The sequence below is a fragment of the Streptopelia decaocto genome (genome assembly GCF_964273445.1).
Source record: "Streptopelia decaocto genome assembly, chromosome: 10".
Lineage (NCBI taxonomy): Eukaryota > Metazoa > Chordata > Aves > Columbiformes > Columbidae > Streptopelia > Streptopelia decaocto.
In genome coordinates, this window is record NC_138665.1 from 13,797,763 (window position 1) to 13,821,920 (window position 24,158).

At 48.7% G+C, this 24,158-nt stretch overlaps 1 protein-coding gene across 3 annotated transcripts in view; it reads left to right on the forward strand.

Moving 5' to 3' along the window:
• The first annotated feature begins 5,983 nt into the window (after positions 1-5,983).
• The window catches only part of DOCK11 (dedicator of cytokinesis 11), an 83,595-nt gene continuing 65,420 nt past the window's right edge, over positions 5,984-24,158 (forward strand). For all 3 annotated transcript variants that reach the window (XR_014185006.1, XM_082062111.1, XM_082062112.1), the window contains exons 1-3: positions 5,984-6,801; positions 23,330-23,446; positions 23,669-23,758. Coding sequence is in view for 2 of the 3 variants with exons in the window: in XM_082062111.1 (XP_081918237.1) it covers positions 6,700-6,801; positions 23,330-23,446; positions 23,669-23,758 (309 nt within the window). In the remaining variant the exon portion in view is untranslated. The remainder of the gene's footprint in view (positions 6,802-23,329; positions 23,447-23,668; positions 23,759-24,158) is intronic.

Below are 24,158 nucleotides of genomic sequence, written 5' to 3' on the forward strand. Positions count from 1 at the left end.
TGACTTCCATTTATCTTGATAGTTAGCTTCTAGCACTCACAGGTCTGGTGCTCCTCTGCAGTGCTCTGGTACTCTATGCTTTTTCCCCAGTTGAACTGTGCTTCAGAAATCAGTGCCTCTTTCTCTCTGCTTCCAAAAGCTGCATCAGGTAAGTGGTACTCTGCTGTGAGTGGTGCTGTGTCCTGTCTAATCTCACCCACTGCTGGATCTTAAGGTTTGTCTGGTACCATACACACCTGGGTTCTGCTTTTATCTAGAGCTTTAAGTTCCCCTGTTTTTTCACGTAAATATCAATTGCTCTGCTGAGCCTGTTCTGTTCAAATGCCTTTGTGGTGTATACATCAGGTATCCCCTTGCACTGGGAAGTGATGTTCCCTCAAACACAAGAAAAGCTTGGGTTGGGGGTCTGTTAACATAGAACACTTCCCCTTGTGCTGGAGGGGTCCTCTCTGGACTGCTTCTTCCAATGGCCTATAACAGAAGTTGGTGATATTTATCTAATCAAAATTCTGCTTAGAGAATATGATTGAGGATTCCCAGGAGGCAGAAGTGAGGAATTGCCATTGTACAGGACCTTGGCACAGGAGATGTCCGAATTAACTCAATCACTTCCCAAGAATCAATAAAACGAGCTGATGGGAGTGTCGTAGATCACTTGAACTCTTCCCTTGGACACCTCATGTCTCTGTCAGTGGCTCCTGTGGGCTGGTTCTGGCAGCAAGCAGCCAGGAATGAAACAGCTGCTTCGCTGCTGCCTTTGTCTATACAGAACTGGGCACCAAGCCCAGTGCATGTGCAGAGGACAATAACGACAGTTCAAGTAGATGAGTAATGCTAAAATTGGATCTTTAAATGCTGCACAAGTCATGTTTTTCTCATGTTAAAAAGGAAAGGGGTATTTGGTTTTTTTGGTTGTTGAGATTTTCTTTTTTAACTTAAAGCAGTGCTGAACTCAGCCACTGATGTGATGCTAACACTATTAAATATAAGGACGTTAGCCATAGACAGGGCAGAATTGATTTTTTTTCAGACACAGGAAGCTGCTGTGTGCTTTTTTTTTGCCTGCCATTAACAATTTGCTGTACGTGTGTTCAGGGAAATGTTGGAAGCTGGCCATCTTCAAACCTGAAGAGTGAACTGTTGAGTGTGGGGGAATGCTAAGCTGCTCTCTTCTGAAGAAAACATGCGTGCTGCTTTTTACTGGATTATCAAGCAATGCAAATTTATTTGTATTTTGTCAATGTCTGTTTTCTGTGTGCCTTCTCTCCTTAGTTACGTATATGATGGATGTCTTGTTTCATTTTGTGAACGTGGGAGCAAACTGGAAGGTTGTAGGGAACTGTTGACTGGTTCTGAGGATGCGGTACTGGAGTTGTGTTTCCAGGTTCCTTATGCTAATGGCTACAGCTGCTGCTTCAGCTTTCCTTGTATTTTGCCAATAGTATTGGGCGGCTAACGAGATGTTATGGAGGCTTTTCAGTTCACATGATGAGAAGCTGTTGATTTTTTGTGTGTGTGTGCTTTAGTGAGAGTGCTTCGAGCTTCTGTGTGTACATCTGATCAGAATGTAATGCTAAGTAAATGGAGCACAAAAAATTAGTGAAGCCAAGTGCTGCATACAAAAGAACAGACAAAAGACCATTCAGAAAAGAACCTGAGCACTTGTTTAAGCCTGTCAGTAAATTTTTCTTTAACAACAGTAAGTGACGAGCATATGCTCAGAGCTGTGCTGATAAGTTTGTTCTACCAATAACTGTAACTCCTTTGACTTTTATAGGGTTCATGCAAAAATTCAAGTACCCTCCTGAATAAAGGCTGTCATTAGATTACGGTGATTATCAAAACAGCTTGTTACAGAATTACACACTACTTAAGGTTCAGGGAGACCTCTGGAGCTTTATTCCACCCCCATGGGGTCTGAGCAGGTTGCACAGGACCGTGTCCAGTTGGGCTTTTAATATCTCCAGGGATGGACACTCCACAGTTTCTGTAGGTAACCTGTCCTGGTGTTTGAGCAGCCTCACAGTAAGTGCTTTCTTGTCATCTTTCATTCTTTTTCCACTTATTTCCTCTGCTTTTATATCTAAATGTCCCAATGCCATTTTTGCCTTTTTTAGTCCTCCTGGGTTTTGCTTAGGTGATTTTGTGTCCGAATTGTTCGGTTCTTCAACAGGCTCTGTTTTTATGGAAGTAACTGCTAAATGGTCTGACACAAGGCTGGGATCAGTATTGATCGGTGTCTTTAACAGTCACTTCATTTTCATCTCTGGCTTTTCAGTGTTTCTAGCCTCAGGACTTCAATTCATGGAAATCTCTGGAAGACCTTGCACAATATTTTCTCATACTCAGCACTACTGGAGCTTCCTCTAAACTGTTGTCAGTCAAAGGGTTCAGCAGTTGGAGGCCTTGTTAACTGTTACAGTATGTACTTGCTCAGGAAAAGCTCTTCATACAGCTGCCTTTGCAGGTCCTTGCTTTTCCTGCCTGGAAACAGATATTCAAGAGCAGTAGCAGTTCAGAGCTTTTGAAAAGGTGAGAGGTTCTTATATAGGCCTGAACTGTGTGCAGTACTTCATACTGTAGAACATACTGCCAAATTGATTTATTTGAAGGATGGTGACCTCTTCATGCTGTTTTCCAGCTGGCCTAGCATATCTGTACAAAGAAACAAATATAAAGGAGATTTTACCACTTTTTTCTTCTGCCTTTTCACACAGACTTGTCCTGTAAAATATTGGGCTGAGACGAGGCAGCAATGGCATTTTGACCTCAAGTGAGATGTCCAGCAGCTGTGTGTATCTTCCTCTTAATTGCTGTATTTGTCCAGGCCAGAGAGATGCTCATGGGAGTTGTGTGAGATCTTAATAATCCCCTTGTGTGACAGTTACTGTAAATAATCTTTAAAGACTTCAAGCAGAGAAGGATAAATAGGCAAGTACTCATAAGCTGGATTCTGCTTCAGTACCATATTGATCTACTTCTTAAACCAAATTCTCTACTTTCATACCATGACTCCCATCTGCTTAGCTGTAATCCAGGGTACAGAGAAGACAGCCAGCATGCAGAAGAGCTTTGCCAGTAGTTCAGAGGAGATGGTCTTTCCTCTCTCAGCACTGATGAGGCTACAGCTCAATGACCTCCTCTGCGTGCAGTACTGAGTACCCCAGTACAAGAGACATATGGATATACTGGGGAGAGTCCAGTAAAGGGCTACTCAGGTGATAAATGGCTTGAAGCATCTGACACACAGGAAGAGCCTGAGAGCTGGGGCTGTTCAGCCTGGAGAAGAGGCACCTCAGGGGGATCTTACCCATGTGTATAAATTCCTGATGGGGTAAAGATGACTGATGCAGACTCTTCTTGGTAGTATCCAGTGGAAGGACAAGAAGCAATGGGCACCAATGAAATGTAGGAAATTCCATTTAAACATAGGAAAAAGTGGGTTGCTGGTTGTTTGTTTGTTTCCCGTCGGGGTGGTCAAACACTAGAACAGACCCAAACCTCTGCCCCTTGAAGTGGGCTGCAGACCCTTGTCTGCTCTTCCATGAAGGTGGGTGCTGGTGGGAGCTCACAGGATGCACCCACAGCCATGGTCAATGTGACTGCCACGACTCCCATCCCCAGGAGCTGAGGCAGGTGAAGCAAGGAGCACAGCAGCCCTGGCAGCAGTGTTTGATCCTGCCGAGTGGGCCGAGTGCTCACCTGGGTGGTGACGGGGAAGGCAGTGCTTGGACTCGGCATTCCTGCCACCTTTGGGGAGCTGTGCCTGTGCAGTCCTGGCTGGATCAGCAGAGGGCAGCCCTTTAACAGCAAGGACTTTGTAGCCTTGAATTAAGCATCAGTTTATTGCTGTACAGCTGGAGAATGCTCCCTTCACAGGCCTAGAGAAGCCAATGATAAGTAGCTGCTCATTGACAGTCCCATTGTCACCTGCAGCAGTGACACGAGTCAGGAGACAGGACAGATGGCACAGGCAGAGTCACAGCAGTAGCTATGGAGTCCCAACAGCTGCTCTTGCCATATCCAGCCTTGCATAGTGTTTACAGCTGTCCTGATGCCACAACTGGACTTCTGAGCACATGTCCTTCCCCCCCTTTCCTCCCCACCTCTTTTTCCCTTTTCCTTTCCCTCAAGAATTGGTGTTCACTGCTGATCCTGGGCTTCTGATAAATGCACGTGCCTGGGAAAAGGGCAATCAATCCATCAGCTGTAGCATGTCAGCTGGAGAGCCTGATGCTCTCCATTGCTCTAGATTGAATCCACTAAAGGCAAAAGAGAAGCTGCATGTACATGGGAAGAAAGTGGAAGCAATTTCAATGAAGCTTGTGTTTTGAAAAGGCCTGGGATCAAAATGACATCAGGGACCTCAAGACACTAGTGTCAACGAAGGGGTGAAGATGTTAGCAGAGTTGAGTCTGTGAGTTCCCCACAGCAGGCTGAGTTCAAGCAAGTTTGGTTATCTGAGGCAGTGCAATTCCTCAGCATCTCTAGAATGCCCATGCATGCTGGGTGCCTTTCTTATGCTGATAAACCACTCCTGGCTTTTCTTCCCCATGAAAAAGGAGATGAAAACCGCAGTCTTTGCAGACCTTGGGCTTATCTTCTCACAGTGATGCTGTGGCTGCTGTTGTCTTGCCTTAGTACTCCTTGTGCTTGAGACTCTTATTCTGATGTTTGGTTTTCCTGAGAGGGAGTCATAGCTTTCTGCATGTTGTTTTCATGTGATGTGTCCTGCCCATTGCTTCTATTTTCCTTTTGGTTTCATGCTCAGCTCCAAAAAACAGCCTCACTGTTCACTGGTCTTCCATGGCTGCTTAGCTTAGTTGAGTGGGATGCTGATGAGCAGCTGATCAGAAACAATCCCTCACTGGCACCAAACCAAGCTCATAACCCTACTAGGAACATTTTGCTCTTGACTGGATAAACAAGGGGTGGATGCTCTAGGGATGACTTTATTTCTGGTCAAGTGACCTGTCACAGCCCTCTTCTCCTCAGCCCCTTGGCAAACACGCTGGTTCTCGGAGCTGTTCCTAATGTAGGCAGAAATGGCACTGCCCTCAGTGTCGGCCTCTGGTCACTGGTGTTGTGCTGGCTTGTGCTCTCCCGCAGTGCCCAGCCTGCTCGGAGGAACCGCGGGGGCCGGGGCTCTCCCCAGCAGGCGGGATGAATGGGGCTACCCCATTCTGTGACAGGGATCATTGCAGTACCTGTTCTCTTGCAACCAGGTGAATGAGACTGAATGATTTGACTTACGAGTATAGCCCAGTTCGTCGCAGTGTAATCACTGGAGTTGCGTGGTGTGGTGGTTCGAAGTGGCTGGTAAAATCTCTGCAGGAGTGGGCATGGGTGTGGGGATGAGGAGGAGAACGTCAGTGCACTGCAGCTGGAGTTGGGCCTCACAATGTTTTTTTGCTTCTTAATTTAGACAGATTTGGAAAAGCTTTGGGTTGGTGGAAAAGCTAATTCTTCAGCTCATAAACTCTTTTTTCCCCCCCCGTCCCTCATCTAATAGATGTTTTATAATTAGCAATGAACTTTTAAATTTGTTTTGCCTCTGGTGTAAAAAATCAGAGCAATGTTTAATATGAAATGGTGTCTGCTGCCCCTTCAGTGAACTGCTAAAAAGCAGAACAATAACTGGCTTGCATGCTTTAGAAGTCACAAATAACATTTTGAATGGTTTGGATCATAATAGCTGTATTCATTATCCCCTACAGCTTTCCTTTCATAATTGAAACAATTTCTCTATATGTTGTGTGGTTTACAGCATGCCTATAGTTCCAGTGAGATCCTTGTAGATAATATTTAATCAGCCGTATGGCACAATATGTGTAAATTCCTTAAGAGTATGGCAACTCTGTCTAATTCAGTATCTTGCTGCGAGGACACAGCACACAAAATAAGTAAAAGGTTTTAAAAGTAAGGCTTTAATGTATAAAACATAAAGGATTAATGGCTCTCTCTAGTTCCATTATTATTTCAAAATCAACATTCTTAAAAACAGTGCATAATGACAAAGCAACAAGGACTAAGAATTAATTTCAGTCCTAAGGAACCTTCCTTCCACATCCTTACTTCTTGCTTTTGCAGTCAGACAGGCAAATGGGACCATGGCCTCTATAATCAAAGCGCTTTCCTTTAGCAAACCCGATAGGTTGGAGATGCTTAGTAATAAGATCTTGTCCTGGATCCAGCTTAGCCTTACATGAACACAGCAAGGACACACCTTGGGCAGAGCTGCATGGAGACCACCAGCCTCCTCGGAGCAGTGTTGTTATAAATGTCCGGTAACTTCGCCTAGAGGTTGGCTGCCTTCGGGTGAGCCCCAGCACCGCTCTGCCCTTGTTCCGTCCCTGGAGCTCCACCAAGGGAGCAGCCCCTGCAGCTCTGGTGGGGCCAGGGAGCGCCTCCCCGGCGCAGGCACGGTCCGGCAGTGCCCTGGGTCTGCTGCGCGCCCCCGCAGATCCCCAGCCCGGCCTTTGTGTGCGGAGCAGGACGGGTGTCCGGGAGAGCGCGGCACACGGGCCAGCGGCTGCTGCGGGGACAAAGCGGGGCCGGGCCGGGGGTCTGGGCGGACCGACCAGAGCCCTCCCCGGCCCCGCCCAGCGGCTCCGCCCGGCCCCGCCGCGCCCGCCGGCAGGGAGGGAGGGAGGGCGGCAGCACCCGCGGCTCCGAGCGGTCGGCGCGGACCATGTCGCCATGTCGGAAGTGAGGAAGTTCACCAAGCGGCTCAGCAAGCCGGGCACGGCGGCCGAGCTGCGGCAGAGCGTCTCGGAGGCGGTGCGGAGCTCCTTCGTCCTGGTGAGCGCGGCGGAGCTCGGGGGAAGGGGGCGCCGCGGCCGGGAGCCCCAGCCCAGCCCAGCCCGGCCCGGCGGTACCTTGGGCAGCTCCCGGCCCGCGGGAGGGGCCGTGCGGGGTTGGACGGGCGGCGGCGGCTGGAGAAGGGGCAGAGTTGGGCAGGGGGTGCGCAGAGTGCGGGAAGAGGAAAAGGAAGGGGCTGGGCAGGGGATGGAGAAGGGGCAGAGCCCGGTCGGGGCTGGGCTGAGCGGGGGATGCGCAGGGCACGGCTGGGTAGGGGCTGGGAAGCGCTGGGCAAGGGATGGGCAGGGCGCGGCTGAGATGGGGAAGAACAGGACAGGGGCAGAATTCGCTCTTTGGGTTCCCCTCCGTGTGTGTTGTGTCACACTATCACATCTTCCACCCCGCTTGCCACCTGCCGTCACGGTGCCCGGCTGAGGGCCGTTCAGACACATGAGGATCGCGGGGAGCCGGCACTTTTCACGCCTGGGGTTAGTTAGTGCCTGTGTGATGGGAGCAGGAATTAACGAGTATCTGTGTAGAACACTGAGCAAACGGGTAACAGAGCTCACCCTTTTTAGGGTGCAAGCAATGTAAAATGGGCAAATAAATAGGGCAGGAGAAGGGCATGGGCTGGCAAGGTGAGAGGGAGATGTGAGCATTGGCATAAGCCAGGAGCCTGATGTATCCCAGCAATCACACTCAAATGTCTGGGGTGACAATCACGTGCTTTATCCCTGCATGTGGGATGCTGCAGCAGGTTGCCTTTGTTGTTCTCACAGCTGTGCAGACGTTAGCTGCTGTACCCTGGGTGGAGGCTGAGGTCGGTCCAAAGCTTCCCTGGGCTTTGTTGGACGTATTTCAGTGTTGCTCATTGAATTACTCTAGCATGTAATCAACTTTGACCTTGACTTTGATGGAAGGTTAGTCAATGGGATATACAGAAAGTGCAGTACAAGTTCAATGAATATTTCCTGTTAGTTCTCTACTGCCAGTGTGTGCTGTTAAATAAATGGAGGTTTTTAAACAACTCTTTTTTTAAAAGAGTTTTCTTGTAAATGTACTGATATCTAAAGCTGAAAAAAAGCTATGGTGATAATCAGCCTAATTTCCTAGTGCCATGGTTATTGCTTCCCATATGTAGCTGTTCAGAGATCCTTACAGGCTTCAGTGTGATTAGCTTTCCCTCTTTGATCAACAATACATAGGAACAAATGCTTTGTAAAAGCTGATGGAACCTCTCATTAAAAATGAAATTGTTTGTGTAGGACCTGAGGACCTTTGATATCCTACAGGCAAATGGTTACTTGGTACCGATGCCAGGTGCCTCCTGTCAGAGAAGGAAGGGATGGGTGGGACTGCAGGTGAAAATAAATAAAACCCTGACAGCAACCCAAAGGAGCCAGTGGAGTCCAGCACCCATCAGCAGCCACTCTTTCTGATCCTCTCTAGGGTTTCGTTGTCCACACTGTCCCTGCCAACTTCTCTCACTTTCTGACAGGCAAATCCCCTGGAGTTGCTGTGCTGCTCAGTGTGTTTGCAGCCAAGTGCTGCAGGAGGGTGAGGGCAGGTGTCTCTGATTCCTAGGTCTTGGCAGAGTTTCCTGCTTTCGACAGTTCAGCAGTAAGGGATAAATCCCAGCCCTTCTGCATCACAAGGAAGAGCCATAAGACACTGCAGTGTTCAGGGAGCGGGGAAGGAGGTGGCATAAGCTTATAGGACTTTTGCTGCCCTTAGTGATTAAGGAGGAGAGTCATGCTTTCTGAGTTGCTCCAAGAAAAAGGTGGTTCCTCTCCATCTACTAGGTCATCATCCTTGCGAGGAAGGGATGTCTGTGTGCTGGTGTGCTGGCTGCCGGGAGAATGGAGAGGGCATCCCATGAAATGATGGTGGAGAGAGGGAGAGACTGAAAAGCCTTAGGTTCTGACTGTGCTCCCAAGGCGAGGCTCAGCCTTGGCACTAATGAGCTGGGCAGCTGCAGAGCATGGAGTGAGTGCAACCCCCACCTGTCTACTCGCTTCTTGCCACGGGCAGAGTGGGGGAGACTGAAGGTCTGGGTATCAGGTGTGTGCCAGCAGGCTGCAGTCCCAGCTCTGCCCCACCCTCGGGCAGATCCAAGCTCACCAGTGCCCCTGGGAGACAGGTGCTGCTTGATGGATACTGGGGGAGCAAAGGTTAGTGCTTGGTAAGTGGAAAATTGTAGCTGAGACCATGAGAATCTGCAGTGGTGAGTATGGATGAGATGAAGGAGTGGGGAGCGGAGTTCATGCTGTGTGTACCAGAGCACACAACTTCAGTAAGGCTCTCCCAGTGTGTAGATTAAGCTTGGCATTTTGGGCATTCAAGGCACTCCCTTGAGACAAGGAACTGTCTGGAGTAAGAAGCCATTTGTAGTCAGTGATAAATGAAAACGTGTCAGTGAGCTTTTAGTGTCATGGAAGCGGTCGGCTCGTATAGAGCCATAATTTGTGTGTTGAAGGAGATGCATCTCGAGCCAGGAGCACTGGGCTCCTGCGCAGCCAGCCTGAGCAAGTGCGATGTCTGGTTCGATGCAGCTCTGCAAGTGCTGTCCTTCAGGTGCAGGGAAGTTCATGGCATATTGTTTCTGTTCCTGGTTTTCTGTTTATGGTTGTCTAGCACCAGTAGAATATTTACACTTCTCTTTGGTGCTCAAAGCTGGAATGAAATTGGTGGGAGTTTGGTGACTTCTGGCAGAGCTTTGCTTTTTCATACCTGTGAAAGGGGAGCGTTGCATATGGTGGTGGTCAGACATCAGCAGCTGTCCCTTTCCAAGGTGGCCAGGAGTACCCAGGTCCAACCCGTTGCCTGTTTGAGCAGCTGCTAGGATGCGGTCCGTGATGTTTCTGTCATGAGCGGAGCTGTAATCTGGAGCTGTAGCAGCGAAAGTAAGCATGGGCTGTGGTGGGGACCTCATGGGCTTGTTGGTCCCCATGGATGGGGAAGGATGAAATGCTGCTTTCGCTTGGGCCTCTTTTGTTTCCTCTTACTGCACTGGTGTTCCCAGCATCCCGGCTGTCATTCTGGCCTTATATCACCTTCACAGACAGGCTGTAGAGGGGAGGTCTTGGCAAGGAAAAAGAGTTCAATGGGAATCCCTTGAAAACACGCACAGCCCTGCAGAGCTGAGCTGGGAGAGCAGGGGCTGCACAGGCAGCCAGAGCATGTGTGAACCCTGGTTCTCTCTGTGCACTTTCAATTGTAAATCTGTAGGACAGCTTGGTGTCAATTTCAGCTTTGAATGGTCCTTGATGTGTGCTAGTCATTGTAACTCATGGATGGAGTTTTGGCAGAATAACTGACAGATGAGGTCACTGTTCAAATAAACAGACAAATGTAGCAAATGCATTTAAGTTGGCAGGTGGGATAAATAATATGCTAAAAGACGAAGGAAAATTGTAAGATTAGGTTAAGGAGAGGAACAGTCAAAGCCTAAGTGTGATAACTTAAACTATTCTTAACCAAGAGGTTACCTGCAGCTTAAACCTTGGGCAGCAACCATAAAATAATGTGTTAGAAGTGCAACTTCAGAGCCAGAGCACAAAGTGGTGATGGTACCTGGGAGAAATATCTAGGCTGAGCCTCAAGGAGAGCAGCCAGGGATTTTTGGCAGTGGATAGACCCGGGTGATTTTTGGCTCAGACCTTCAGTGCAACCTCCCTCCTCCCATCCTCTCCACACTTGGGATGTTGCTGAGTATCAATGGGAAAGTCACCTGGCCAGCCAGGAGGAACCTGCACTGAGGCACTGGCTGGCGTGGGACCTGGCAGCTGCAGGAGCGTTGCAAGACAGAGCTCAGGCCTCGCCAGGAGGATGCACACGTGTGATCTGGTGGATGGTCCCCTGGTCTGTTGGAGATGCCTGTGCACCTCTCCTTCACTCCACCTTTGCTTTTGCACACATGCACGGGAATGAGATCTATAATCTTTGGCCTTGTGGCACTGCCAGGAAAATAGCAAAGGTTCTACCTTCTGCCTCAGAGCCCGAATCAGCTGCAGATGGTCACTTGTTTCCCTGTGTGCATGTAAGGCCACGGCTGAGCCAGAGCCTCCCTGTGTTTCCCCTCTCTCTTTGGGAGCAATATGCTCAGCAGTGGCTGGGCCCCTGCAAGGAAAGGGCTCTATCTCAACCCAGTTGCAAGTTTTCCAAAGGTGTCATTCTCTGTGTTATGACAGAGAAATAAAATGTGTGGGAGACACGAGATCAGGGGAGCAAGCACTTGACAAAACCCAGACAATCCATTTTCCTACAGTGCTGCCAAAACTAGGCATCTGGTGGCAATTTTAAGTCTCCCACAATAGCTTGGATTTTTTTTAGTTCATATATGTACAGATTAACTTAAGATACATTTACTGCTGTGCCATTGAGATTTACAAAGGATGCAAACTCAGAGCATCTTATCTGAGAAGCAGCAGCCCTAGAGGATTTGTCCACATTGAGTGTCAGACAGCCCTGTGGTGCATCCCCACGTGCCCCAAGGCAGAGCTTGGTGGCACCCAAAGGCACAGCTTGGTGGCACCCAGGCACGCTCACAGCCCTCAGCCACTCATCTGCCAGCACAAGAACTCCCAGCAGTTGCAATGTGGGAGAACCTCTACTTGCAAACAACCTCATTGATTCTTGCCATACAGAGGTATTCAAACCAAGTGTCTGCTCTCCTGTGTTACGTGGTGCTGTGGGATGTGCTCCCTGAAACCGCGCTGTGAGACGGGGGCAGCGTGCCAGGAGAAGATGGGTTTTGTTTGGTCCTGGCTGGGCTGGGCTTGTGTGTGTGGCTCAGTTTCAGGCAGATGCAAAATAGGAGATAAAAAGCTCCTTACTAGTGATATTAAGAAGGTTTTGACTGGAGGCAAAAAGGCATTTTGTACTTTCTGTGGGGTTCTTTCAGCTTAAACTATATTATTAATGTCTGAATTTATACTCATGCAGAGGAAATCAGCTTTCTGCATAGCATCGTCTTTTAATAAGCTAAATTCACTTTGATCAATGTGAAGACTGTTTATATGCAGCATTTGTAGTGATCTCGGTGCTCAAGAGAGACATGGAATTTATGCACCTTCCCCCTCGGGTGTAGTCAATATGCTGCGTTTGCATAATTTTCATAGAAAAAGAGATGTATATGAGACATGGGAGGAAATTCTGCCCCTGCATAAGTGGGTGGGAGTTGTGCTGTCGGTTGAGCAGGGCAGGTTTTCCCACTGTGGCAGGCTGCCTCTGGAGTCGGCCACCGCAGCTTGCTCGGGTGACTTCTGTGGAAGTGCTTGTGGAGAGATTATTGCTCACAAGGGCTTGTTCAAGAAAACACTTTAACGCATTCTTGAAATTAATCACATGCTTTCCTGACTTGGGGCTGGTGTGCTGTAAGGAGATGAATTTAGCTCAGCGCCGGCTGAGTGCTGTGGCACAGCCCTGGGCAGCACGTGCCATGGGAATGGCCGCGTTTGCTCCTGCCTGGGCACACATTGGTTGTGCAGGGGACGAAATGCATCATTTTATGGAGAGGAGCAAGGCCCCGAGTACACTGTGCTGCTATTTGGGGCCACTTAGCAAATGTCTGGCATGTCGCCTACTATTGCCCAGCCCAGAAGAGATGAAGCTTCTCCACACACACCTGTGCACTGAGGAACGGGTATTATAGGATGAGCTGTAGTCAATACGTCCATTTTTTTGAGGTTTTTAGGGGCTATGACAAGTTTTTGACGGGCACTAAATCTTGTCCTTCCCAAGGCATCATTTAAGTGTCCTCCTACCCACTACAGGAAAGCTGTAGGAAGGGAGTAAAGCATCCAGCCCTTACACAGGTATGCATATACCTCATCACATTTTGCTAGCTATGTTGTTGGGGTTTTAGCATTCTCTGGGCAAGGCTGAGAGTGGCTTGTTCTTTGCCAGGGATAGTGTTATGAAAATGCAGGTGTCCTTGCATTGACAGCATCTGCCCCAGTCTTCCACCGTCAATGCAGCGAAACGCCTGGAACAGATGGTTGGTGGTGGTGCCTGCAGCTAATGCCAGCAATGCGGTTGGGGATTTGGTGCACTCAAAATTCATTGAGGGGATGGTTCTCAGGCTTTGTTTCAGCCTTTTCAGTTATCTAAAGATTTTTGTGGAGTGCCCCCCCAAGGACCAGAAACATTTGAACCTGGACTACCTGCTCTAGTGCATATTGTATCATCCTTTTATATATGTAGCCTGGTGGTTCTTACAGCACTTCACTCAGCCCTTTGCACACTGATTTGTTATCTCTAATGATGCAAAGGTATACAAAGCTTTTGACATTTCTGTGACCTGAGAATGCAAGTCACAGTCACACACAGCAGCTGAACAGCAGCCAGGCTCAGGGTACACATATGCTTTAGCTTCCCTGGTTAATTGGGCTCCTCACTCCTATTCTGTCCAAGGAAGAAAAGGGTAGTCTCGTATGCCTTTGTGGGCATTGCTATCATCTTAGAAATGCTGGAGTATGTTTCCCTGCCACCATCTCCCTATTTCTCTTTCATTTCCTTAAAAAGTACAAATCAAAGCTCTCCCTTGCTGGCTCCTCTTTGCTTCAACACGGCTGTGACTTATCTATACAGCTTTTCCCTGCCTCCTGCTGCTTCTCTAATGGGGTCAGGTCTGCTCGTTCCTGACCCATTTCTCACCCCTCTCTCTTTCTTGCTGAAATGGAATTTTTTCTCTCCCCTATTAATATCTCCTGCCGCAGGGCTGTCCCTGAGGAGTGTGCGGAAGGAGACCCTGCCTGTTTCGATCCAGAGTGGTCCCTGCTACATCATCGTGCTCCTGGCTCTGTGCAGGGTGACATCCTCACTGCAGCCCGTTCCCTCCATCACCAGGTCAGGGACACTGCACAGGTGCAGCCAGAAAGATGACAACCCTCCTATGCAGTATTAGGACCTGGTCATGTCAAAGTGCTGTCCGTTGCTCTTATATATAACTGTATTTTGGCAGCAATCAGGAGCCTGGGATGTGCATTGGAGCTGCACTGTGGTGTCTGTGTTGAGCCGGACACATCTCTGGCAGGTCTGGAGGAAGCCACAGCTCGGGATGGCAGCTGGCCCCCTGCCCGCCAGGGCTCTGCCAGGCCTGCGGCTCCACGGCTTGGCCCTTGGGGACACAAGGTTGGCGGGTGTGGGGACCCGAGGGAAGGGTTGTGCCAGCTGGACAGGGGTGGAGGGCACAGGGTGGTGAGAGGCTTGGCAGGGGCTGGGTTTATGATGGGGCAGGTAGGAAAGGCAGGAAAGGTAGGAGGAAAGGTAGACAGGAAAGGTAGGAGGCTGCGAGACGAGCCTCCATCTCTTGAAGGGAGATGGTGATACTGGCTGGGGTGGGCTGAATGCCCACAAAGCTGGTTTTAAGGCAAACCCAGCTGCTAACACACAGCCAGTTTCTGTGGCAGTTTAATGATCCAGGAAAGTTGCATTCAACTCAGACAGGTTTTTCTTCACAGTTTTGCCTTTTCTTCTGTGCCTGGGGAGCCCTGAGCAGTCCCTTGTCCCTTTGCATAATGCTGGAGCTTGCATGGGCGTCTTCATCTGGGAGAAACTTTGAGGTGCTTCTGTTGACAGCAGCGTTTTGACTGTGAGTAGGTTGAATCACTGCAGAGCCCGTCCACAGGCCCTCCTGCATTCGCTGGGGAGAACAGAGTTTAACTTTGCAGCCACTGCAGCCGTCTGCACCTGCAGCTGATGCCTCCAGCCCCAAGCCAGAGCAGGGATGGGGGTTGAACAATTGACTTCCTGAGCTGGTTAAACCACCCCATATCTCCGGGGTTTGACTTCATTGCTGGGTGTGTTTACTCAATTGCCAAGGCAACCCAAAACCGTCTTATGACTTCCTGCTCTGTTTTTTGCTGTATGGGCTTGGGCAAGTTGCTTCACCGTTGCCTGGCTTTGCTTTGTGCCCCGGTGAAGCCAAGGAGTGTTTCGCCTGCTCGCCTCCTGGGAGGAGCTGCGCAGTTGGCTTGGCCCCATGCACAAGTGGTTTCTTGAGTGAAAAACAAGTTTTTAAGGGCAGGCAGGAAAGGGAGGGGTTCTACTTATGTGCGATTAATTGCTTTAAGATGTTCTGAAGCTGGCTATTCTGGAGCTGGATGCTAAATATAAAACTGATACAACATAAATAAATGATGAAATACCAGTGACATCTGAAAAGCAATTTGGGATGCTCCAGTTAAGAACTTATATAAATAACATGTATTATTGTCATTGTAATTACTGTTTTCCTTTTTTAGCATGCCTGTGCTTACAGAATGTTTTGAGAAGTCATATCTGGCAGAAATTCAGCTGTCCCATGGAAACCAGTACCCTTTTGCCAATTTCTATTAACGCTATTATTTTCAGAGGAGAAAATCAAAGCTGTGCTGTGTTTTCATACCTCTCATGCTCTGCGGCAGATGCTCAGCTGGATGCAGGTGCAGCTCGGCTGACGTAGAGATGCGCTGATCCCTCCCTCTGCTCCTCATACAGAAGGGCTGGATTTGAGCCAGGTTTTACCTGTGTGGGCAGGGACACACAGGACTTCAGGTGTTGCTGGGGGACTGGAGATGCTGTGGCAGTCTGTACGGAGCTGTTTCTCACACAGAAGCACTTGGCGATCCTCAGGAAGGTCAGGACACAGAAGACAGGGGTACTGAAAGCAATCTCAGATTTTTGCCCTAATTCACTGCCCTGTGCAGGAGCGGTGCTGGATCACCTCGAGCGGGTGCTTATGCCAGAGATGGGCCATGGCTCCAGCTACCACTTGCCCCTGATGGTGCTTTACATAATGACTCTGCACTTGTGCAGGGCATCATTTTCAGAGGGGGTGTGCAAAGGTGAAGTGCACATGGGCTGGAGCGGCAGCCTGGGCCGCTCACAGGTTGGCTGGGAACTCTCACTGCTTCGTTGCAATGCAGCTTCTTTCTAAGGGCTGTTTCCTTTGCTTAAGTGATTATGCAAGAATCTCAAGCGTTCAGGAAAAAACAGCATTCCTGGCCCTCATGGCTGCAGAACTAAGTTTCAAAATGTGATCTGCTAAAGGCTGTGAAGTGTGGAGTCCGCTTCTAAATAAGTGGAAGGGAAATGAAGAGCCATACATTGATTATCCTGACTTCCTGTAATTTCAATGCCAGTTTGAAGATGTTTCAAGGCCTGAATTAGTTTTATTTGCCAGGCCTAAGCAGTAATGACAGGTAAATGTTTGTATGCCTACACTGACATCAATTTTTTGACTGTTTATCCGAATTGGGATCTTGCATTGGTGCTATGCCACTCTCAGAGACACAGCTGATAACTGCAAACACTTTACCACTAGACAACTGGGCATTCCATTGAAAAAGGAGATATCTGACTTACAAAATACCCAGAACCCAGTCTGCCATTTCTAGTGCTCAGATGAGGTTCTACTGCTACCTGGGGCCATCGAGGCAGGAGGAGGGAGGTGTGGGTCAGTGAGATGCTTTTGGACAGGACTTGAGCGGGGTGGAGGGAAGTGCAGGTGAGGGGGCAGGCTCTTGCTCTGCACTTTCGGATGGAAAGCGTGAGTCATTTTCACTGCAAGTGTTTTCTTGCAGGGTGCCAAGACTATGCACCCATCCTCCCCTTCCCAGCCACATGGCTTGTTATTTCTCTGAGAGCTCTGCCTTGTGCTGTCTGCACCATGTGTAGGAGCTGGAGCATGATGCGAACTGGCACATAACTCCTGTATGGAGGTGCGAGTGTGGGGGCTCTCACCCAGGTCCCCATCTAATGAGACTCCTGGAAATGATGCACTTGCAGCTGTGCTGTCCAGCCACTGGGCTCCCTTAGCCCCATGTACCCAATTCTGGGTGTAAAAGAAGCAAAGTTAGTCCTGCAGCTTACTGTGGAAGGCAGAACCTGCCTGCCTGGGCTGCAGCTGGGGAAACATTTCCTTCCAGACTATAGCATGAGCACTGCAGGGGAGAAAGGAGGTGCTGGGGTACCCTGCTGAAGGTATCACCTAACAACTCCTTGGGCACCCCATGCCGCTTGAGGAAGGACCTGTTTGCTGCTGGGAGAGGAGAGCCCTTGGAGGTCTGACGTGCCATAGATCTGCTCCCGTGTTGGTCTGGTCGGTGCACACCTGTGTCCTGCTTTCATGATTCTGCTCTGGGCTACAGAGCATCCACTTGCATCTTTGTGTTATGAGCAGCTACACAAGGTAGTGCTGCCAGCTTTGCTCTGGAATGCAGGGTCTGAGTGAACATGGAATGGGGTGCAGGACAGGCTGTCTGGCAGCAGGCAGTGCCCACTGGACAGGCACATTGGAGCTGTCAGTTATGGTGCTATTTCGGAGGTTGCTCATTTGCTACCCGTGGGGTAGCTGTGCAGGGCACTGCTCTGAGCCATGTTGGTACCCAGTCTCTCCTTCTCAAGCCCCTTTTCCTCACCTCATCCTTCATCATTTTTGGTTGCCCACAGGGCTCCTCTCTCCTGTCTGCAGTGCACACCCACTCCGCTGTTACCTCTTGGACTCCCTGTCCCCAACTTCTGCCTCTCGCAGCTACACAGCCCCAGCCTTTCCACAAGCCCCCCTTCCCATCACATCGCCTCTCCACTCATCTGCCTCCAGTGCAGCCCCATTCCCAGATGAGCAAAACCTGTATCCCCCATCTCACCCACCCCTGCATTGCCTTGGACCAGCTCCTGACACCCTTCACTCTCCCTGCTTCATCTCCTCTTTGGGAGGTTTTTTCCCTTGGCATTTCACAAAATGCTCAGTGTGTTTGTATGTCCATCCTACAGCTCACCTCCCTCCCCTGTCCCACGTGCAGATGTTTCCCCCGTGGTCTCAAGCTCAGCATTTTTGTGCCTTCAGCACAGCCAGGATTCCTGTCTGGGCATTCGTCTTGTGTTTTTAAACTTCCTTCTCTCTGGCCAGTGTAAAAATAGTTTGGGCCTGTTCATAGGCAGCTTTATTGACTATTTTTCATCCTTGTGGTTTTACCATAGCCCATCTCTGCATCTTGCCCTGGGTCCTGCTGTTACCTCAGTTAAGAGCTGGGTTTGCAGCAGGCTCACAGGCACAAGCTCCTTGTCACCTGCTTCATTGCCTCTCTTCTGACTTCCTCCCAAAATGTGGCTTTGCTGAGAAGCCCACAAACCTCTTGGCAGCAGCAAGGCTGCGTCGTGTTGTGACTGCTGCCATGTGTGCTGACTCACACTGTCTTGTCTCCCCGTTTGCCCCTCCTTCCCCACTTCTGTTTCCACCTCTGCTCTCTCCTGTGCTTTTGAATGCAACTTCTTGGGGGCAGAGACTTTATTCCAGCTTTGCACAGGGTTATGGCAGCTCCAGGTGCTGGATAGTCAAGCTCAGGGTTTGCCACTTTTAATTGTTCTTTCTCATGCCCAAGTTCCTGGAATGATGGATTATGTGTGAATCTCAGCTTTTAAAAATGAAGCTCAGTGGCTTTCCTGCAAGCTTGAGTTAGGGCATGTAAATGGGATGAGATGGCAGTGCAGAAACTGGAGGCAGAAATAGTGAAGAGTCACAAATGCGCTATTTAAAAAGCAAGCAAACAAACAACTGTTAAAGACCACACTATTTGAGAGAGCCCTGATCCAGGATCTTTAGCCTTGGAAAAGATTTTCTATGGATAGAAATTCCTCAGTTCCCTGTACCCATACAGTTTGCCAAGTGAGTTTTCTCAGTTCCCATTTAAATTCATGAGCAAAATAAAAAATTAGGAATTCTCTTTGCTGTCTGTGAGGTATCTGTGCATTGTGGTGGTAAGTGGTCCCTTCTCTGCCCTGGGCTGTTGCCAGTCTTAGAAGTGACATGACCATGCCCAGTATGTCCAAAGGGTAGTTGTACACTTGCTTTTTTTCCCGCATTTAGCTCTTAATTCCCCAGACTGATTTTGCCTCCTATTTTCAGTGTATTTCACCTACTTGGTCCTTTGGCATTTGTTTTAAAACTCGAGCTTTGCCAGGCTTTTCACAGAAGTGCGTTACAGGGTTGCAACAGATGAGGCAGTAAATAGGCTGTAAAATGCTCGTTAAATTTTGGGGAACAGTTGTACAATCTGAGGCAATCATATGCATGTACATGTGGTTTGGACTATTTCCTCTTCTTTCTTTAGCTACTCTGAAGAACCGGCACTTTTAGTATCCGGCTTGCTTGTGTCTCTCTAGCTGGTTTGTGAGTGAGTGTGGATGATGCATGTGCTGGGTTGAGCTTCGTTTCTGAGGAAGTGAGAAAACACCAAGTCCCGAGTGCTGATGAACCCGTAAGTTTCTCAGTGCCGGGTGGGGATGGAGCAGCGGGTGTGTGTGCTGGCTCTGAGTGCCCTGAGAAGCGAAGTCGAGCGTGGTGCAGCTCTTTTTCTGGGCTTGGCTTCTGCCCACACAGGGCTTGTGTTAGTGCAAAGGGACCAACACATTGGTTAAGGCAGAGCCAAACCAGTTGGGTTTGCCATTTTCTGCTCTGAATATTGTTTTAAATGAGAGCCAGCCTCAAAGGACTGAAAATACAAAAGCTTTCTGATAATTTTCCTTTGGTTGCTGTTTTTAAAAAGTCCTTGAATTAAACATTTTTCCTTTTTTTTTTTTTTTTTCTGTACATTCACATCACTTGGATTATACCTGTTGTAATTCTGGGAGAAAAGTATCTCAGAAAAACATTAATCATATAGTTATAATAAAAACATTGGCACGTTTGTATGGTATACAAATGCAGAACACTAGAAGGCAGGTGGCTACTGTTTTTCAGGCAATAAAAGTTCAACGTGTCCTTTCCTGTACTTCCCCACATGAGTATCTCCAGCTGCCATTGTGAGCCATTGTTTATAGAGCAAGTATAAGGAATTTTTTAAGCTTTGCAAATGGACACAGAAAGGTGACAGTTTAATCTGACTTCTTAAGATTCCCTCCTTTTGGTTAATGGGTAATTCCCTTGCTAACCCTTTCCTTCAAACCCTCTCTGGTGGTTTCTATGCAGTGGGGGTTTGTGCTCAGGCTGGCAGAGGACAGTAGGACAAGCGGCGCACTGAGGACAAGGACCTTTACTTGGGGGTTTTCCTTGTGCCAGGCCCTTTGTGCTTGCACTTGGCTGAAGGCAGAGCCTTGCGTTGGTGTTTGTGGGCATGTTTCTCTTGAAGTCATTTCACCGAATTTCCTGCTAAAATGCCAGCCAACTCGCTCGCTGCTGGAGAGTCACTACTCTAATAGATAAGCTGTTGTTTTGCCTGTGCCATGGTCCAAGCGGAGCCTCGTGACCCAGTCTGAATGGGGACTCAAGCACAGCAGACGACCCTTTTCCTCGTGGTCCACATGTCCCTGTGCTCCGGGGAGCAGCATCCTCCGGGCAGAAGCAGAGAGACAGAAAGAACAACGTGTTTTTGGGAACAGGCTAAGGCATGGGGCTTGAACCAGTTGTTTTTCAAAGAGAGGTGAGTGGGCTCAACTGGCAGGGTCCACTGCTCTCCTGTTATCTTTTGATTTAAATTGTGTTTATTTATGTTTTTCCACTCTGAGGTCTTTCCCAGAGGCCCTGTTATCCCTGTGCTGCACTGCTTTGGGCTGGGAGCTGCTGCCGGCTGTTCTCGGGGTGCTGGAACCATGGAGGCTATGGGAGAAGCAGCTCACCCCAACCTGCCCACACTGCTGTTGCACAAGAGGTCGGAGGAACCTGTGGAACATCACAGTGCACCTGTCTGCCTGCCCTGCTTGAATAGCTGCTGCATGTGTGCTGGAGCACAGGGTTGCTTTGGCAGCACTGCTCATTTTTTCCTGCAGAAATCGGTTGTTTTTGTTGCTGGACTGTCAGCATTTCTTTGTACTTGGATATCGGCTTTCCCTGTGGAGGAATTTGTGGTTTCTAAGACTCTAATTGCTTTAGCATAATAGTTTTTCCTCTGCTTTCATAATGACTTTGGTGGTACCATCTGCTGTTGTGACAGCAGTCACAGGGCAGTGCGAGGCTGAGCCCAGGATGCTGGGAGGTCTGTGCTTTAACCAAGCTTGTCAGGAAAACTAAGACTTCGAAATCTCATTTTCAGGGCTCAAAGATTTACCTCCAGTCCTATTGGGACACTGGGCACGAGGGTGGGCCGAAGGGTGAAAAATATTTACGATGGCTCCCTCCTTACTCCACAGGTCTGTTTGCAGGGACACGAGCGTGCCTGGCCCTGCCGGGCAGCCAGTGCGGTTCAGGGTGGATGGGGGAGTCTGTGTTTGCTCGATGGCAGGCAGAGGGGAGGTCACATCCTTTCGTGAGCAGCTGCTTGGGTCACAAGCAGCTTGACCTACATCTTTTACCTTCACTTCAGAGACATTGCTGTGGTTCCTGTCATGGCCTGTGACAGCCCGGCTGCACCGTGCTGGGTGCAAGCACAGCCAGTGTAACACGGTGCTGCAGGTGATGGAGGCCTGCAGTGTGCTAAAGCAGGGGAATCACACAGCTTGGGTAACGAGAGCTCTAGGGATGGCATTTCTAACAGCTCTGGAGCAGAAATGCCTGTCTGTGGGTGCTGCAAAGCCCATCTGGGTGGCAGCTCTCGGCAGCCCTGCAGGTGCGTGTCCCTCTCTCCTGGAGCTCCCTGGACCATCAGCTGTGTGTCTCAGCACAGGCTTGTGGGAAGCAGATCACAGCACCGGTGGTTTGTCCAATATCACTAAATCCACAGGAGTGGAAGGGCTGTAGTGAGTTATTTTTAGGAGCTTTTGCATACCTGTGGTGGACAGTGCTGTGCAGGTTTTGAAACTTCTCATGTGAGGATGTGGGATCCTTTTCAGACCTTGCACTTTAATTCTCATCGAATCCCTCAAGGGTCACTGCTGGGACTTTGTCTTGCTGGTCATGAGAGATGTCAAAGCTAGAAAATAAATTTTTTCAAACCCCTAACTTTTAAAAAGAACAACTTTAGAAACAGTCCCAGTTTCAGGACCATGTTGCAAACAAGGACTGAAAATACTGTGTAATTAGAAGGCCTGAGTTCTGTGTACCCAAAGCGACTATTTAATGCCATACTGATGTGAAAGGCTTTTAGAGGGAATCTAATTTACTGTTATAGCTGCTGCTGGGGCAAGGCAAGCCAGGGGAGTTGGTGTAAGCAAGTGCTCGGGCTCATGGTGCTGCTTTGATCAGCTTTGGCTGCCGAGTTTTGCTGGGATTGCTGCGGTGACTGGCAGTGAGAAAAGTAAATTGGACAGGGCAGCAGAGAGCCTACATCTGGTCTGTAGGATCCTGCCTGGTCTTGTGGGGTGGCGGAGGTTTGGGGATGCTTAGCCTCAGACCTGCAAATGGGAGAGCAGCTCATGAATGTCCTGTTAATTCACATTAATTTGCAAAGCTTGGCAAATTTTCAGAAGCACGTGATGTTATCTTGACATAAGACTGGTGTTCCAGATGATTAACTGAATTCAATTAAGCACTTAAGGAGCATGAGACTGAGAGAAAATGGGTTCTTTTTCTCTGTCTAGCTGTTGAATTTTAGAGACTTTTATTTTTCAGATTGTCTCTTTTATGAGATTCCTGTGCAGCTCAGGTCCTGGCCATTTTAGCAGGGCCTGTTACAAAAGGACAAGTGATGTATGTATGTGATTTATTATGAAAATTCCTATTTATACAGAGTCATGGGTTTGGTTTTGATGTAAAGTTTAATTTTCACAACTGCAGTGCTGAGTGCCTGACTCTTTCTTATGAAATCTGAAGTCTAGGGCTGGGCAGCTGAGATGACATTTTCCAACTTCAGAAGTTCATGTTTTTCTCACATTTTTTTAAAGTTCTGTTTTCTGGACTTGTAACATGGACAAAAGTGCTGCGATAGTGAATGTAATAGTGTTCTCCTAATAGTTTTTACTCGTGACTCCAAGGATTTTGGAGAAGTTCCTCTTGCTTCCCAGAAATGTAAGTGGGAGCAAAACCAGGCCCCAGATTTTTTCCAGCCTTTGGCTGTGGCTGAGGTGTGATTTATGGAGAGGGCTTTCCTGCCTCTCCAGAGGGATGCTGCTCTTCCTTCCATGGGGTCAGACCCCTGCTCTGGAGGTCACAGCCGACGACTCGCTCTCATCTCGCCAACAGCACGTTTAGAACACGACTCTCATCAGCTCCTCCAGCAAAACCAGCTTTGAGCTGAGCACAGCCAGGGTGGGAGGCTGTATTTCTTCTCAGCCATACGGATGAGCTGCTCAAACATAAAGATGCTGAAGCTTGCAGCTGTTAAAGCTGTGGCATGTCCAGGAGGATTTCTTGCTCCATTAAGAAATTAGAGACTGTGCTTGGACGAGAGCAGCACAGTGCTTTGTCTCTTCCCATAGCTTATTACCAGGCACACGTAACTTAACCCCTCATTTCCCTCTCTGCGAAACAAGCACATCAGTTGTTACTTGCATCGTGTGAATATCAGATGGCCGAATTAACGAGTAGTCCATCAGTAACAAGGTAATGGTTTGAAATTGTCAGGCCAAATTAAGAACAGCATGTTAGTTATTATATATATACGTGTGTGTGTGTGTGTATATATATACATATATATATATATACACATTTTACCATCTTCTGTTTTTCCTGCAGGAAAAAACTAAAGTGGTGGAACCCCTGGACTATGAGAATGTGATCCTTCAACGCAAAGTTCAGATCTACAGTGATCCCCTCCGGGACCTGCTGATATTTCCCATCGAAGATGTATCTGTGAGTTTGTGCTGGCTTTTTCTCATGTTTGAGGCTCACTCATCTCCAGTCCCGCTTACCTTGGAAAATTTCCACTGTTAACCACATGTTAGTTTTGGCTGCATTACTGACACATAAAACCGAAATGTCCCACTGGTGATTTGGGCCTACCACATTTATTTTAAGCAAGTATCAAGCCCTGAAGTATCAAGCACTGAAACCATGTTCTACTTTTCCCTGCAGATCTCCGTCATCAGTCGACAGAGAAGGACTGTCCAGTCTACAGTGCCAGAAGACGCTCTAAAGAAAGCTCAGAGTCTCTTTGTCAAAGAGGTGGGAGCAAAAGTCTGTCTTTGGCAATTTCTGCCTTAGGCAAGATCCTCTGCTGCAGCTCCTGGGCTGTGAGGTTGCAGATCATTTAGTTTTTCCTGTGTGGGAAGCACCAGTCACTGGCAGGCTGGCTGCACAAGGTAGTTCTTGTATACACCTCTTGTGCGGTGCTTCTTTCCAGTGGGTTTTGTAGGCAGCAGGCAAGGAGTGTGGATTTGCACTGCCTGCCTGAGCTGCAAGGTGCGGGCATGCAGCAGGGCAGGGGGGACTACCCAGCCCCCCAGGCATCCTGAGTGCCCCACGTTTGTTCTGTAAAGTGCTGCTCTCTAGGATCATTCCTGCCAAATGCAGTGGAACTAAATGCCAAGCAATGGTCAGTGTCGAGTTAGAGGCAATACATTTC